Raw genomic sequence first — 17,441 nt, 5'->3', positions numbered from 1 at the left:
CCCCTGTGGACACAGTTTTAAAAGCTAGCACGCAAAGGAACTTCTCTCTCTTTTCCTGGTACTCTTTGCCCTGAACTCCCTTCCCCATGAACTGCTCAAGGACTCTCCCGTTCCTGCAACTCCTCCACCCTCTCTCCACCTCACGTCTGGCCCCATGAACTTTTCCTGATCATCACGAGAAACGTGGTCGCTGAGGGTGACCACACGGCTTCTTCCTTTGAGCCACAACGCGCGCATCAAGCAAGGACTGCAAACATCCTGCGCATCCCTAGGGCGTGCGTGTCTGTTCCAGCCATGAGTCCGAGGCGCTCCGCAGCGCTCACACAAGGACCTACCGTGACCTCAACGCCGCGCGTGCATCACCGACCAGCAGCCAGAGACTCCCCCGGGCAGCATTCCAGCTGGACGTGCGCCAGCCAAGGACCGGCCGCTGCCTCCACGCCGCGCGTGCACCTCACCACCTACCGGAGACCGGGTGCAGCATTCCAGCATTCAACTGAGGATCGGCGCTCGAGTCTCTCTCTCTCTCTCTCTCTCTCTCTCTCTCTCTGTCTCTCTCTCTCTCTCTCTCTCTCTCGCTCGCTCTCTCTCCCCCGTGCGACTGAACCAGTCCGTGAGTTGCGCCTGCATTGCAATCTGACCATATACTACTGGTGCAACGCTTTTATTCAAACATAAAAGAATTGACAGGTCAAACGTTTCCATCTTTACCCCCATCTACCTTTTTCATCTACCTTCTTTTTTTATTTTTATCTTAGTTAGTTAGGTTGCAAGTTTTCTTTTTATCTTTGATTCACATTTTTATTCCGTTTCATTAATAGGTTAGGCTGTGACTGATATATGTGTGTTTACTAAATAAATTTGTTGTCTAGAAATTCAATTTCTGCCGAATAATTTGTGTTCACTGAGTGGATTAGTAATTCTCTTATGAAAGCAAAGAACTCCATGATTAACTAAAGTAGCAACTTCAGATTATGAATACTTGATAATAGGATTTTCATTGTTTATTTTGCTCCTACAAACAAGCAAAGTCAACGTGGTGCCCCAGAGGTTGCTGAGGAAATTACAACTCCCCTCAGTACCGTCTAAATTTCTCATAAGCCATTACGGCAACATCGCTACATCAGTCTTTCACATCTACTTAGTGGCATTTTTGCAGCCAATACAGCCAATTGGGAGAGGTTGGATGGGTGTCTAGCATAAACTTCCCGCTTCAGGTCCCGCCACAGTATTTTGAAAGAATTTAAGTCAGGATTTTAACTGGGCACATACGGAACATGAATCTTGTCGTTCTTCAGACATTCCTTGGTTGTATTAATAGAATGCTTTGAATTATTGTAATGTTGCATGATCCATCTTTTACCAGGCTATAACTTCACAAGGAACGGCTTCAGGTTATGACTTATCTGTCCACAGAAGGGACTTCCAAAAAGCTTCAGGTTTGTCCAGGTTTGTCTTGAAGCATGATTTTTGAAGCATGCACATGTGATGCACATGTTGGCTTTCTCCTGAATTATCATTTGTCTTGTAGGTCTTGCTGATATTTTAGAAGGTCATCCACTTCTAGGCTGGATTGTAGTAATTTTCAGTCTTCTCTAGTTGCAGATGATCTGCTTTACAGTAGAATGATAAAGCTCTTTTTTTTTAGATGACTTTATAGCTTTCCCCAGACAGATGTGCTCTCACTACCCACGTCCCCTGAGATTTCTCTTCTGTATGGGTTCACCTGGGTAAGACTAAAGTGACGTGGTTTTGTCTCTGTTTCAGTCAGTGATGCACAATTTCTTCGCTAAACCTCTCTCATTTCATTGCTCCAATTCAGTGGTTAGTTTGGCTACCAATTTGTCAGACCTAAACCTAATTGACTGCGTGTTTTAAGCAATGCAGCTCAGGGTTCACTTACTTTTGCACCTACATGGATTGACCAAAAACTTTTTTTATTTGAGCTTTGATTACACAATTGATTAAAAAAATAAGAACAATGCATTGAAATGTGAAACCTACACCGGTTATTTCATATAAAACAAAATTCATTCAGATTAAACAACAAAATCAGGTTGAAACAATTTGAAAATCCAAATTGCTCAAGAGGTTTACAAACTTTGGAGCAGCACTGTATAAATATACAGTATTTGATAGAGATGTTTGATACCACTTTTTTTAGACTGATCCCGAATCCTTAGTACTCACCGATACCGATACCAAGTGCCGATACCATTAGTACTAATAATACATTAAAAAAGAAAAAAAACAATAACAGATAATAAAAAAAAGACATATACAGTGTTCCCTCGTTTCTCGCGGGTTCATCTTTCGCGGCCTCACTGTTTCGTGGATTTTTTACAGCGTGCTTATTTTTTTATTTTTTTTACAGCGTGCTTCTTCTTTTTTTTTCTTTTTTTTTACAGCGTGCTTTTTGTTTTTTTACAACGTAGCGCCAGACGGCTCAGCGCGCCGCCTGCCACTCGCCCCACAATTCATGCAGGCCCGCGCCGGCCACAGCACTTGAGTGGAGTTTCGGGGGCACTGCTGCGATGCGGTCCCGCGGTCAAAATGGGTTTACGTGTCCTGCCTCATATCCTCATCATCCGCCCCGAACCATGCAGTTGTGCCTGTTGACGGCTCAGCGCGTCATGCATCCACCACCCGCCACACGGTTCACACGGGCCCGTCGGCCACGAGCGCTCTAGTGGAGTTTCGGGGATTTCCCAGTCAAAAATGGGTTTACGTGTCCTGCCTCGTATCTTCATCATTAAAATTAAGATTGTCCACCTTAAACCAGTCGTAGCTGTTTGAAAATCCTCGGTGTCCTGGAGGTCTTTGGGCGGCCCGGAGATAAAGGACCGACAAAGCTGCGTATGCGCTGCGGATCGACTGCCGACCAGCTTGTCGTACCGAGACCGCCAGACGACTAGACCCACACAAGCAGACGCCGGCCACCAGGCAGCAATGCGCTCCCGAGCCTCCCGGTCAAAATAGATTTTTCAGCCTCGTATCATTATCATTAAAATTAAGAGTCATTTCTAACAGCTGTTTTGTTGTTATATTTTGTTTCTCAAATAAATGTTTTGGATATTAGTTTAATTCTTTTTTATTGTTATTATAATTGTTTTAAAATCTACAAAGGTTTGAACACAAAGTGTATAGGCCAACTGTATTTAAATAAGAGATACAGTATGTGAGAAAATGTTCACGCCTATCAAGAAAAGTGCATGTATAAAGTGTGTGGTGAGGTTAGCCTTAAAACATACATAATAAATGAAAAAATATAGTATGAACGAAAAAACATTTAGAATAAACGAAAACAATTATATACTGTGCTGTTTAATAAAAAACTTAATGGAAAAAAATGACTGTAGATGAAAAAATTACATATATGATGAATGAAAAACCATTCATAATAAACTAAAAAATCATACCAAAACCAAAAAACTAAAAAATATATATAATTACCGGAAAATTAAAAACAATCAAATTAACGCGGGTAATTTTTGGAACGTAACACCCACGAGAAACGAGGGGACACTGTAAATCCCAACTATGGCAAATTTCCTTAAAATTGAATGAAATTAATGCCAATTATATATTTTTTCAATTTACTAATAACATTTGTGTTGCATAGAGCACACAATAAAAATAATTTTAAAAATTCCATAAATAAGATGAAACAAATAATCCAGTGGCCGGAAAAAAAAAGGTCCCAATCAAAATATGTGGTTGTACAACTTTTTTTTAAGGAATAGAGTGAAGTGCAAATAATTCAATTTGATACAATAGGGCTTCAAGTAGCATAATTTAGTAATATTTACTATCTACCATGTTAAGAATTCCTTAAGCTGTTTAATTACAGTATATCTTTTTGAAATCCATGCTTTAAATTTTTTAAGACTGCTCTGTATAGGAATTAGTATACATAAAACTCAAAGGGAAACGAAAAAGCCACATTACAAATATAATGTAGTGTGTATAAGAGCTATAATTTGTATCTGCGAGGGCCATGATGGCACCGTTCTATTTTTAGCACCGCAGCTCCGATGAGTTAACGAGGCAATTAAGAGCACGGCAAACCTAACAAGGCAATTAAACACTGCGAAATTACATGAGCTACAAACAAATATGAACCACAGATATACGTGATAATACAACAAGAGTACTTACTTATTCTCAGTAATGCACACCAAAATGGCGCTGCCGGAAGTAGTGAAATGAACAAGTGTTACCTCAAAAGGAGACACACAGGAAACGAACAAGACGGAACTAAAACTTTCGTTCCCCACCACAAGAGCGGGGGCCGATACCAGCATCGATATCCGTCGCGAGTACCAATATCATGAAATTGGCCTGGTATCGGCCCAATACCGATACCTGTTATTGGTACTCACCCATCCCTAATAAATATACATAAACATATACAGTATTTGATCAAGTCTATGACTAAAAACAATCAAACCGCTCCGTGAAATGAAACCTGCTGTAACAAATGCTAAGCTGCTACTTCCAGTGCCTTATAGCGTTTTTTGTAGCCCCCAATATCGGTAGAGGCATAAGCCACAAAAAGTCCAGATTGGTCTGGCTGTAGCAAAGACAGACTAAAAGAGATAAAAGGTCATCTGAGAGTGGAGCCAAGAAAACTGGACAACTCAGCAGGGACTTTCTCTGACAAAGAGAAAAAAAAATCTAAATTACCATTCCTAGAGTATTACCATTTCTAGAGATGGATAACAATCCTGAAAATGGATGGTGGCGTCATGTGTCATCACAGTCACCACAATCTGAACCTAATGCTTTGAGACTCTAATGGCAAATTTACCTCCTTGGCTTCACAGCGGTACCCGGTATTGCTTCCCGGTCTGCCTGTTTGGCCTGTTGCTGAGCCTTCTGCTCCAGGGATTTGGAGTAACGGGCTGCTCTATCCAAACGGTCCTGCAAAACAGAGATAAATCATCAAAACAAAAATGTGAATCAAAACTATATCACTAAATTTAAATAATTAATTTAACGATATTTGTAGTTTTTTCAAGCAAAAGGAACATTAAAGACATGTAACCCATCCAGTCAGCTGACTTTGATAATGTATCACTGTACCAGAGTCCTAATTCCAATTTTCTTTTGATGTCCCTAGGTCAGAGCTGGCAACAGCTAGTTGGTAAACGTAATCAAAGTAATAATGTAGTTGAAGAAGTGCATGCACCCAACAACAATACGTATATATCCCAGTGGTAAGATTAGCCATTTTTATTGTTAATATGTTGTTGAAATAGTAAAGCTGTGGTTGGTGTGACAAGAGGGTAACACTTAATTTATGTTTGACGGTGCAGGGGCTACCAACAATAGCGTCACCATACGTAGCACGTAGCAGTCCCCCGACACACACACAATTATTTTCTTATTGGGTCTCCATGACTCACGGAGGTCACAAATTTTGTCTAAACAGCTTTATTGTGCCTACTACCGAGCATGCAACTCTGCACATAAAACATTTTCGTTTGTCCAAGAGTGCCCACACTTGTTTGTTTCTTTTTAATCAAATTTTGAACATTGTCAGAATAAATGTACATAAGTTATCCCATATTTCCTCTTATAGTATTGCAAAACATGACTCATGCTCTTGCAGCTGCAGAATAGGAACTGTGCCCTTATCACAAGATAAGGATTGAAACATTTTGTTGTTGGAACACCCTGTAAAAAAATAAAAAGAGAGGGCTCGGGAGAGAGTGCCTTCGAGCGGGAAGGAGATTGTATCCGAGCACATCTCTGTCCGTTCTTTTCGCGAATAAAAATAATCTAAGTCTCTCGTCTTTCTTGTCTATTGTTTATTAAATTTTCTAGGTTGACTGAACCTGACAAAAAAATTCTCTGCAACAAGAAAAATGGTTTGCGAGCATAATGATGGTTTGAGAGAGTATGGCACTTAAGTGGCTTTGCAACATTTTACAACACTGAAGGAAGCCTGCCGAAAAAGCAACACTTGCTACGTGCCCGCCCACTTGCAAGACTGTGCCGCTCAGTGAGATACGTGAATTATTTTTCCGAATGATGAAAATACATTGGGGCGACGGAGAACTTTATTCCATGCCCTTAGTTACCACCGACCTCTGGTGTAAGGGAATGCAGAATGAAATACTTAATTACCATAGCAATTTGTTGCTTGACCCTCTCCCTGGCAACTCTATCCAGCTCTCTCTCTCGGTTTCTTTCTTCCAGGATTCGCTTGGTCTTTTCATCTTCCTGTTCCCTCTTAAAGTTGTACATATCCTTTGTCGTCTTCTGCTGATCCTTTGGCTTTCTACTCTCCTTCTGTAAGAGAGGACAGAACCAGGACACAGCTAGTACAAAGTCATTTTTTTGGTTCAACACACACCTTTAGACTTTAGGTCAGTTGTTATAAACTTGGAATAGGCGGATAACATATGAACATGAATGGAAGACTTTGTTGTGAAAATGACATGACTTTCCAGGGTGAAACTGCACTTTTCTGAACCTGTCTGTAAATCAACAGTAAAAGGCACATTGATTGGCAGTAAATATTCATACAGTTAAGAGTGGTTCTCAAATAACTTGGTCAAGAGTGTGATATGTAAGCCCAAAACTGAACTTGTGAAAAACCAGTTAAAAATGATATATGCATAAAACCAAACCTTCCTGCAGTGTGCTATGAAAAAATATAGTTCACTCCGCATAGCTCACTTAGCCTTTTGTTTGCAGCAGATTGTTGAATGTATTCTAATTTTTGGTTTTGTACATATAGTGATAGGTATATGAACACCAAACACTGAGCATTCAAGTACAAAACATTTTTAAAATAATTTTTACACTTGAATAATTGAGGCCATGTATACACGTAGCCGGTTTTTTGTAAACGGGAGATATTTTTCTGCGGCTTGCCCTGTCATCCAAACGTCCGCGAGGATTTTTGTCATTACAAACAAGATTTGCGTATTTCTCTGGCTCCACGGTCGCATGTGTCCGTTAGTAAACAAAGTTTAACGTCGTCCTTTGCACACGTCACTCAATCATATAACTCAAGTTGTTAAAAAAAAAGAGGGGGGAAAAAAAGGTGGCGTGAGACCATGTTTATATATGTGAAGCTTTTTAAGATTTTGGATTTATCTTTTCTTTTCATCTATGCTCCATTTATGATGTACTCATTGACTGTTTACAAGTATTTTTTTTTAAATAAATAAATAAAAAATTATTGTGTGCGCTGATAGCACTGGTCCGCATATATACAGATCAGCGGCTGACAGTCTGTGCTTGTGTGACGTATGGTGAAGTGACGTCAAGAGATGAGCAGTATTTGGCTAACTACTGCCGCCTAGAGGCTTTGCATGCATCTCATTGTAGGCCCAATTTGTGGAAGTGGCGTCGCCAGACGGAGGCATACTCTGATTGGATAGGATTTGGGGAACTGTTGCCACCTTAAGGTCTGGAATTGTTATGAACATACTTAAAAACGCATTAATGCGATTAGCTGTGGATGTTTTCTTATCTACAAACGTGGTGGTGTGGACATTTTTTTCTACATCCAGAAGAGGGAAATATCAGTTTTTAAAAATACCCTGCTACGTGTGTACATGGCCTTAACTACCTTCACACAAAGATACTCAGTTGAAAAAAGGTACAAATAACTAGGGATGAGTGAGTACACCACCATCTGTATCTGTTCAACCATCCTAAATTATCAGTATCTCTATTCGGAGGGGGCGTGACCTAAACAGGAAATGGGCGTGGCCTAAACCGGCAGCGGGCGAGGCATAAACAGGAAATGGAAGTGGTTTGATCTGAAATAAGTGGGTCTTACATTGGTAGTAATTTTTTTTTCAATTTCACACTTAAAATCAATCAATCAATCAACCAACCAATCAATCAATTTATTTCATTTTTAAAAGAAAAAGACAATATAAAGTAATATTCAAATTCAAAGTAAAGCAAAAGAAATGAAAGGGGACAGAAAGAAGTAAAACTTGTTTTGACTGTGTGACTGAGCGCCTCTGACTGTCCGCCACTCCCTGACTGGAGCACGCTGCCGTCTAGCTGAGACGAGCTCCGCCCACACAAATTCCTCCTGTAATTCGACACTTTCACAAACTGCTCACCTGCCGCCTGGACTCATTCCTTTTCCCCGTTGTTGGTGCCGGGGTGCACACTCGACACCGACGCACGACACTTGACACCAACGCACGACACTCGACACGCACCGCAAATGCTCATCTGCATTCTGCGGGGTCGTTGGACAATAAACACTGGACCAAACCGAAGCACTTCCAGACTCCCACTTAAATAGCGCTTTTGCCGCGCTTGAAGTGTCACATGGCTAGTGTGTTTTTTTGAGAGATTAAGTTATGGATTGTGATTGGAGGATTTTTGTTATGGTTAATATATGATGCAGATATTATTATTATTTTTCCTCTTTCGGAAATGAACCCGTGGCAGTCAGCCCCTGATCAACACACACAAAAACAATGGTAAAATAAAGTGTGAAATTGATGTGGATTGATCAAAAGTTGCTATAATTTTTGTTTATTTGAAACTATTGGCAAACAGCCTAATTGAGATTCAAATCAGTGCTTTTGATCACAAAAGTAAGAACCATTTTTCGAACAAGTGTTTTTATAAACTCAGAAAATTTATGTGTATGAATAAATGTTTACTGAACAGTCTGAGAATTGATATTTACTCTGTGACGGCCGCAAGCTTTGTACACATGTAGTAGGGTATTTTAAATACTTCCTCCACTCTCCGTGTAGAAAAAACTATTTGTTATATTGCCTGTTAGTATTGTGCTAAATTCATTCATAATCCTCCGTATTCTGTTTAGCTACGCTGCTATAAGCATGCTGTGGGCCGGGGCAGCAGAGCACAACATCTCCTTCGGGTTACTACACACAATCGACGAGGGTATTCCAAAATTTAGAAACAGCGACGCGGAACGTCCGTTGAATGAGCTGCTCTTGACGCTCGCAAATATCTTGCATCTAATAACGCCCCAAAATATGCAGGCAAGTAATGTAGCACGTCGGAATTTCATGTTTTCTTCCATTTCCGGGTTTGGTTATTGGTTAAGTGTTCAGCCCTTGTCATTTTTGTCCAATATAAGCACATATCGTCAAGCGGGTCGACGTAATTACGCAATATAGTCTCTTGCAAAGAGCACAGTGAACCACACCAAACGAAAACAAAAAAATTTAAGTCCGCTTTTGGTCCGGACCAAACAAGCGGACTTAAGGACTTTTCTGGTCTGAATACACCCACAGACGAATGGACGCTGCAGAATTTACTCACCGTTTCCTTGTTGACTGCTGAACAGTGAAAGGCGCTTTGTGCATTCTTATCTGGTAAAGATGTTTGTGCTTTTTTTTTTTTTTCATAAGAAGTTGTTTCCGGCTTGTTGGGCATCTTATTGGATGTCAGTGTTTACACATAAATAAATGTCATTGATGACCACATTGTATCATGTTATTTGATAATGATTTTATACACCTTAACTAGATTTAATGTAGTTATTAAATACAAACAATAATAAGTCAACTTAAATCACAATTTATTTATCTTTACTGCATGACCGATTTCTGTTCCATGTACAGTACTTTGTATACAGCAATGCTTGTTTTAAAGTGCTTTATAAATAAAGATGAGTTGAGTTGAGAACGCACACCGAGAACAAAAGGCTTTCACAACTTAATGGTTCAATATACAGACTCCAGAAAGGACTTTGTTAGAACGGCAAGGGTTTGGGAAACGCGAGCATGTTCGCATTTCTGATATCGGATTAAAAAATGACCGAATTAGAGCAGGTTAAAAAAATAGCAACTTTTAAAGAAATGGTCATGAAAAGGCAGCAAAAACGACATAGGGATGAATAGGGGGATTTAAGTGACTTCTCCTCACTTTAATAGCCTAATAATAATAATGATAATGATAATAATAATAATAACGATAATACACATTTTAAATCAAATAAAAGGTACTAAATGACACCTTTGCCACACAAAAGTGGGTTTGTCTGAAAGAAGACCCTTGTGACTACAAAATGTCCAAATATGATGGATAGTGAGGAAATATATTCTGAGATTTTTCGAAATAATAATTTTTCCCTTTGCACTCTGGCATTAGTTCCCCCTACTCTAGCAGACGCAATACACACCAATGTTAAGAGCCCTTTTTTCTGGATTTTTCCCTCACTCCCTACTCTTTAAACCCACACCCACAATTTTTTGACACTGTGCTATAGATGGGAAAAATTGCAACAAAATGAGAAACAAATTGCATTTCTTGGCTACTGTATGCGCCCGCAGCGTGGCATGTAAAAAGTTTCTTGATTGGTGGATCCCCCCCCCCCTTCTCCATTCATTTGAATGGGATTTTTTGCAGTGTTTTTTGGGCAATTGCGTCGCCATGGTACTTCGGAATTCCGGGGAAAAAAATCTGATTTGAGTCAGATCGAGCCGCATCTTTTGATACCTCATTTGTGCGGGTATGTTCAACGTTGCGGGCTACATTTTCTCTGAAAAATCTGTGGAACAACATCTCAACTCAGACTGTCATGACGTTTGAAGCGATGCATCGCAATTATCTCAAACTATATTTATGAAAATGTTCCCAAATTAGGTCATATCGTGAAAAAATTATGAAAATGTTTAAATGCATGAGTATTTTTTTTCACACATCCCTAGAATTAATTTGATCTCTGCTCCCCAAGAGTTTAGAGTTTTACCTTACCTCATTATCCAGTGCCGTCTTTTGCTGATGCCTGACATCCAGGTTCATGTTAAATCCAGCAAGATAAAACATCATCATTATTTTGATAGCCAAAACTAATTAAAAGCCAACAATGCATGTGTGGTGTTACCTTTGTACATCCGGGTCTTCTTCACTCAGAAAACAAAAACTTTGAGGATCTGGATATTCACTCGCTGTTGTAGTCACAGCTGACACAGCTGCAACAATTGAAAGCGCACGGCAGAAATATAGATAAAAAGCTGTGCCTGAACCATTGGTTGAAATCAAGTTCATACAAAACAAATATTTTAATATTTCACAAAATATATAAATAAAAATATATAAATAAAATCAATAAATGCAAAGAACAAGTCGTTCATTACAACAAAACATTCAGTGCCAAGGACAATTTTTAGTCGTTATATGTGCGTTATATGTGATATGGGGGATGGTTGCTTTACTATCATGACAGTCTGGTGCCAGTCAACAGACCTTTAGTCGGTCAATCTGAAGGACACACTTGAAAAGGGAGAGTATGCGTTATGATAGCATTATTATGTGTGAATCATAAATTTAAAAAGTACAATGATTTTGGAAATATGACAAAGATGACAAGGTTGTCACGTCAACAGCCACTAACAGCTGAGGAGCCGTCCTGGTGAGTTGGCATTGCTCACTGCACTTTTATGACTATCACTAAATTGATCACTATTTTGCAATCAAATTCCATTACTAAATAGTGTTTTATAGCAGCTTTATAGAATAAAACCGATGTATAAATAATCATAACACAATATTCTGTGGGTCTTGACAAAGCAGTCAAAATGCTTTAAAATGGCTGTAACGCAATCTATTGCGATTTGTGAAAATGGCTGGCATTGAATGAGTTAAAAGCCCACTTTAGTGAACGTCGTGCGGTTGCTAATTTTTGCAACCTCATCAAAGACAAAATAACTCTCCAAAGTGGGGTGGGGGTGACTAACCCCCGCTATTGTCATGTTTCGGTTCTGTGAGGTTGGGTTTTTGTTCGATTTAAGTGTTCTTGTTCTTTTTTGTCTGTGTGTTCAGTGTTTTGTTTTGTGTTCCTTGTCTTTCCCCTCGTCTTGTTATGTGTAATCACGTCCGCCTGTGTGTCTTCCCTTCCCCTGTGTGTCAACCAATCAGTGCCCTCAGTCGCTTGAGTCTTGCCCAGGTGTGTCTTATTGAGTCAGTTAGTGTGGGTGTATTTAGGCCCCGCCCACACGAAAGCCCGTTTCAATGTATTCTCATATGTTTCTTACCGTTAAGGCTGTTCGACTAAAAAAAAGTAACATTGTAAAAAAATTAACTCATACTTAAAAAACATAATATTGTGCAATGCATATAAACAACCTACAATCTCTAATAACACTTAATATTGAAGGACTTGCTTTTGTACGCACACATTGAGTTCCTCCACAAATTGACTCTGTACACAAGCATATTACGTTCCCCTTCATCTGACCATTAGCGTGGATTTTAAACATGATATTGCTGTTATCGTTGCATCCCTAATGTCCAGTCACTGCGACCAGTCCAGTCACGTCCTGTCCAGTCAAGGCGACCAGTCCAGTCACGTCCTGTCCTGTCACGCCATATTATGTCCAGTCATGACAACCAGTCCCGTCGAGCCATGCTTTGTCTAGCCCAGGGATAGGCAAGTTTGGTCCTAGAGAGCCGCAGTCCTGCATGTTTTCGGTGTCTCCTGCCTCTAACAAAGGTGTTTCAAATCATCAGCTCATAATTACGTTCTGCAGGAGCCTCTCAGCTGTGTTCGAGGAGGGAGACATCAAAAACATGCAAGACTGCGGCTCTCTAGGACCGAACTTGCCTATCCCTGGTCTAGCCGCATCACGTCAGGCCCAGTCCAGTTACGTCCTGTCCACGCCCGTCAAGTCATGGTTGTCTGCTCACCTTTTTTCTGTGCTTCATTTAAGTTCCACTGGTTCCACTACCTTACTTCTCTGCATTTGGGTCCACCATCCCTCAACCACTCACGTCCACCATGACAGCTTTGAGGGGTGGACATCTGCCCAAACAGACTGGCTCACCTTCACTGATGACCATCCCCCATCTCTAGAATGTGGCATCTTGCAGAAGACCCAAAAATAACAACAGAAAACCCCCCAACCCTTTTTTTCAGAAACTGCTCTGTGTGTCTTCTTTTGTAAAAGAACAATGAAATGTTACGTGTTTGCCATTCTAAAATGTTGACACTGAATTACTGTGAATGTGTTTAATGTGTGTGGGCATTTCTTCATGCATTACCTGAACTGCTTCATTAGTGCAGGCAGATGAGTAACAGTTGTAAGCCTTTGGGTTACATTCTTTTAATATTATCAATGTTCAAATTGATTAAACTTTGACCTCAAGGATTTAAGATGAGCTCAAAATCTTTTTTTTATCAAAAATGCGACTAAAGTTCAACCCATCCATCCATTTTCTGCCGCTTATCCGGGGTCGGGTCGTTAAGGCAGCAGCTTTAGCAGGGAATCCCAGACTTCCCTCTCACCTGCCACTTCGTCTAGCTCCTCCGGCAGGTTCTCAAGGTGTTCCCAGTTCAACCAAGATACATAGTCTCTCCAGCGTGTCCTGGGTCGTCCCCAGGGCCTGCTGCCAATGAGACATGCCTGGACCACCTCTCCAGGGAGGCGTCCAGGAGGCATCCAGACCAGATGCCTGAGCCACCTCAGCTGGCTCCTCTCAATGCGGAGGACCTGCGGCTCAACACAGAGTGCCTCCTAGATGACCGAGCTTCTCACCCTATCCCTAAGGGAGAGCCCAGACACTATGCGGGGGAAACTCTTTTTGGCCGCTTGTATCCGGGATCTTGTTCTTTCGGTCACAACCCACAGCTTGTGACCATAGGTGAGGGTAGGAACGTAGAGCAACCTGTAAATTGAGAGCTTCATCTTTCGGCTCAGCTTCTTCTTCACGACAACGCACCGATACAGACTCAGCATCACAGCAGACGCTGCACTGATCCGCCTGTCGATCTCCCGCTCTATTCTACCCTAACTTGTGAACAAGAGCCCAAGATACTTGAACTCCTCCTGAAGGAGTGTGATCCCTCTGTAGTTGGAACACACCCTTGGGTCACCCTTCTTAAAAAGGGGGACCACTACGCCGGTCTGCTAATCCTGAGGCACTGTCCCAAAAGCAATGTTGTAGACGCGTGTCAACCACAACAGCCCCACAACATCCAGAGCCTTTAGGAACTCCAGGCGGATCTCATCCACCCCGGGTCCTTTCCACCGAGGAGCTTTTCAACCACCTCAGTGACTCCGACCCCAGAGATAGGAGAGCCCACCCCCAGACTCTGCTTCCTCAAAGCAAGCCGTGTCGGTGAAATTGAGGTTTTCAAACTATTTTCCCCACTGATTCACAACTTCCCCAGTCAAGGTCAGCAGCGCACCATCTCCACTATACACAGTGTTATTGATGCACTGCTTCCCCCACCTGACACTCCGGATGGTGGACCAGAATTTCATCAAAAGCCGGTGTCCCACAGGCCAAAAAGGCTTGCCGGCATCCCTTACCGCTGGTTTCCACCAGCGGGTTCGGGGATTGCCGCCACGACAGGCACCGACCACCTTATGGCTACAGCTCCTATTGGCTGCCTCAACAATGGTGGCACGGAACATGGTCCACCCAGACTCAATGTGCCCCACCTACCCCGGGACAAGGGTGAAACTCTGCCGGAGGTGGGCGAAGAATAGGGGTGGGCGATATGACAATATTAAATCATGTGACGATATGCAGGGCTAACGATCTGTCATTTCTGTGGAATCATTTGATCATGACACAAAGCATTTCAGCACAATTTGACCATCAGCTCATTTTCTGCCCCTAACTGAAAGACAGCCATGTATGTATCTGCTGCCCCTCACGTTGTTTTTCAGCCTCTGTCTTGGGAGTGCGTGACTGAGTGATTTTATTTATTTTTTTGCGTGGAGCTAAAACGGTGACGAGCTGATGCAACCAAGAAACAGTAAATAAAAGTGTCCTCATTTCTTTCATCTGTGGCAATTTGGCGCAGTTGCCACTTTTATTTATAAGAACTTCGCCCATTTCTACCACTACAATGTACAGTTAGCCATCAAGCTATGCCTAGAACTCCCCCCAAAAAAATCCATCTTCCCAGAAGTGTTGTGTGTTTGTTGTTGCACTACAATGTTTCTGCTGTGTGAATGCATGAGTGGTGCATGTAATGAGATAGTGGCAAAATAGGCGGCACCCACCACATAAACATGTGATGTCGTGGCTAGCTACACTCAAATGTGCCAAGGAGAGTTTTATACTGTTTAGCCACATTGGCTAAAAGGTTTCATGACCCAGTGCCAACCCTGCAAGTCGTAAGTATATATTTTTTTCAACACCGCCCTTCCTCGCATGTACGCAGATTGTAGAGACATAGTGCCACAAAAAATACAAAATGCGCAGGTTTTTTTCTAACAACAAGCGACTTCTGGTCCAGCCATAAGTCATATTATTATAGCGTTTGTTAAATGATCAGGCCAAGCGGCTAACTAACAACTCTTTAATGCCAATTTGCAAAAGTTATCCGTATGGATCAAGCACCACGGTTCGGGTTTAAATAGTCAGCGGAAATGCGCTGTGGAGGCCAACTTCAAAATAAAAGTATTCCAACTAATACATCGATGTTAATGCAATTGTCTTGTTTTGAAACTGACCCACACAGCGCATGGTAGGCGTCACAGGTCAAGGCAGCCAACTTGACTTGTCCTCACGCGACCGTCGACGTCCAACATCAACACAGCGGCATCCCGAAATTAGACGCTAAATATTGACACCATTCGGCGAGCTGCATTCAAATACTGTCTGACATTTCAAAATCAGACAGAAAAAAGTCCATCAGTGCATTAACCGTTAATACTTGCAAATATCTAAACAAAGTAGGCTTTATCAATCTATAAATCACTTTGTTTTTTTTACTTTATTACAATCAATGGAGCATCTAGTCACTTCTGTTTACAATACCTAATCAACTACTAAGTTTGCATCCTCCATTCTAGTTGTTGGTTTGTCAATGAATCAAAATTAAGAATAAACCTGCCTTTCTTATATATAATTCTTATAACATTTACAATCAAAAATTGGAGTGCCTTTACATCAGTTCCCTTTAAACAGGCATTAAAGAAAACGCTGAACAAGAAATACCCATAGAGTCATATAATAGCAGTTTTATTTTCATGACTATGTACATTGTAGATTCTCACTGAAGGCATCAAAACTATTACAACAACTATGAGAAATAACAAACACATGTGGAGTTATATACTTAATAAAAAAGAAAAGAAAAGTGAAAGTAATAAAATATATACATGAATAAATAGGCACCCTTTTCTCTAATTACTTTTTTGCCCATTCTTGGCATTCTCTCGAAGAGCTATAAAAAAGGTAGTCACCTGAAAGGGTTTTCCAACCGTCTTTAAGGAGTTCCCAGAGGTAAGAATGCCAAGAGTATGCAAAAAAGTAACCAGAGCAAAGGATGGCTATTTTGAAGAATCTATAATATAAAACGTGTTTTCAGTTATTTCATCTTTTTTTGTTAAGTACATAACTTCACATAGTTAGTTCATACATAGTTTTGATGCCTTCATTGAGAATCTCCAAAGTAACCAGTCATGAGAACAAAGCAAATGCATTGAATAAGAAAATGTGTCCAAACTTTTGGCCTGTACTGTATATATATTAGGGGTGCAACAATACGTGTATCTGTATTGAATTGTTCGATATGGGGGTCACGGTTCGGTACACACTAACTTAAACAATACGCAAGACTTTATAACGACGAGGAGCTGTGCTTGTCTACTCAGTCTTTTTTTATACGCTGCATTGTGCGCAGATCCATTCACTGCACAGTACTGCCCGCCTGCGTTTCTCCACTCCCTCCCCGTGTGTGTTGTGTTCATGACGTCGCTGTCTCGCAAAACCCGTGCTCCTGATTGGGCGACTGCGGATGTCCGTTCCTGATTGGTTTAACTGTGCAAAATCCCACTCCTGATTGCTCGACTGATTTCACGCTCGAAAGCGTGCCGTGGACAAAACTACAATATCTCCTCCTGCAAGTGTCACACAACGCTAAACTAGGTCGACGGGATGAGGTGCGCTTTTTCCAAAATCTGTAAATGTTGTGCGACTTTGATAAGCGCTCCGCTTGACTGACTGTATTTCCGCGGACACATTGCTTATATACAGAAAATGCGGCCCTGGTTGAGGACTGGCAGGCATGATGAGAACCCGAAAGAGTCACCTGAACGATGACTTGGTCTTGGTGCAACTGTCACCTATGGTGATTAGACTGGGAGGCAGCACCGAGCAAGTTACGCCACAATTTATGAATGGATTGTGCAGGCTTAGGCTAACGTGTCTGCTTGCACTGTTATTCATTTATTTAATTTATGATTTGAAGATGCCAGAATTTGCACATCATTTTGTGTTTTTGTCTGTTTGTTGGCATTGTTTTTAAAAATAAAGCAGACTTGACATTCTTACTTTTAGTGTCCTCTTTAGGTTCTAAGTCTTCCACCGCAGAGGAAGAGGACCTCTTGACTTCTTCTGGTGGAATGAGGGGCACCGAAGGAGCTGAGAGTGTAGCCATGGAAGGTTGTGTTTGACTGGTAGCAGCTGTCTCTTGTGACACCATTCCAGTGCCAGTTTTTTGTGCATGCATCTGAAGA

At 41.2% G+C, this 17,441-nt stretch overlaps 1 protein-coding gene across 2 annotated transcripts in view; it reads right to left on the bottom strand.

Moving 5' to 3' along the window:
* ubxn4 (UBX domain protein 4) overlaps positions 1–17,441 on the bottom strand; it is a 65,487-nt gene that overhangs the window by 22,719 nt on the left and 25,327 nt on the right. The window contains exons 5-9 of one of the 2 annotated variants that reach the window (XM_086091728.1): positions 17,257–17,434; positions 10,851–10,937; positions 10,720–10,775; positions 6,133–6,297; positions 4,811–4,923 (exon numbers count right to left, since the gene is read on the bottom strand). In XM_086091728.1, coding sequence (XP_085947854.1) covers positions 4,811–4,923; positions 6,133–6,297; positions 10,720–10,775; positions 10,851–10,937; positions 17,257–17,434 — 599 coding nt within the window. Of the gene's footprint in view, positions 1–4,810; positions 4,924–6,132; positions 6,298–10,719; positions 10,776–10,849; positions 10,938–17,256; positions 17,435–17,441 lie in introns of both variants that reach the window. The other variant, XM_086091729.1, reaches the window with a different exon arrangement.

This window comes from Leptonotus elevatus, chromosome 12 (assembly GCF_054856555.1).
Source record: "Leptonotus elevatus isolate MCC_2025b chromosome 12, RoL_Lele_1.0, whole genome shotgun sequence".
Classification (NCBI taxonomy): domain Eukaryota; kingdom Metazoa; phylum Chordata; class Actinopteri; order Syngnathiformes; family Syngnathidae; genus Leptonotus; species Leptonotus elevatus.
The sequence above is the reverse complement of the archived record's forward strand: the minus strand, read 5'-3'. Positions and strand labels throughout refer to the sequence as shown.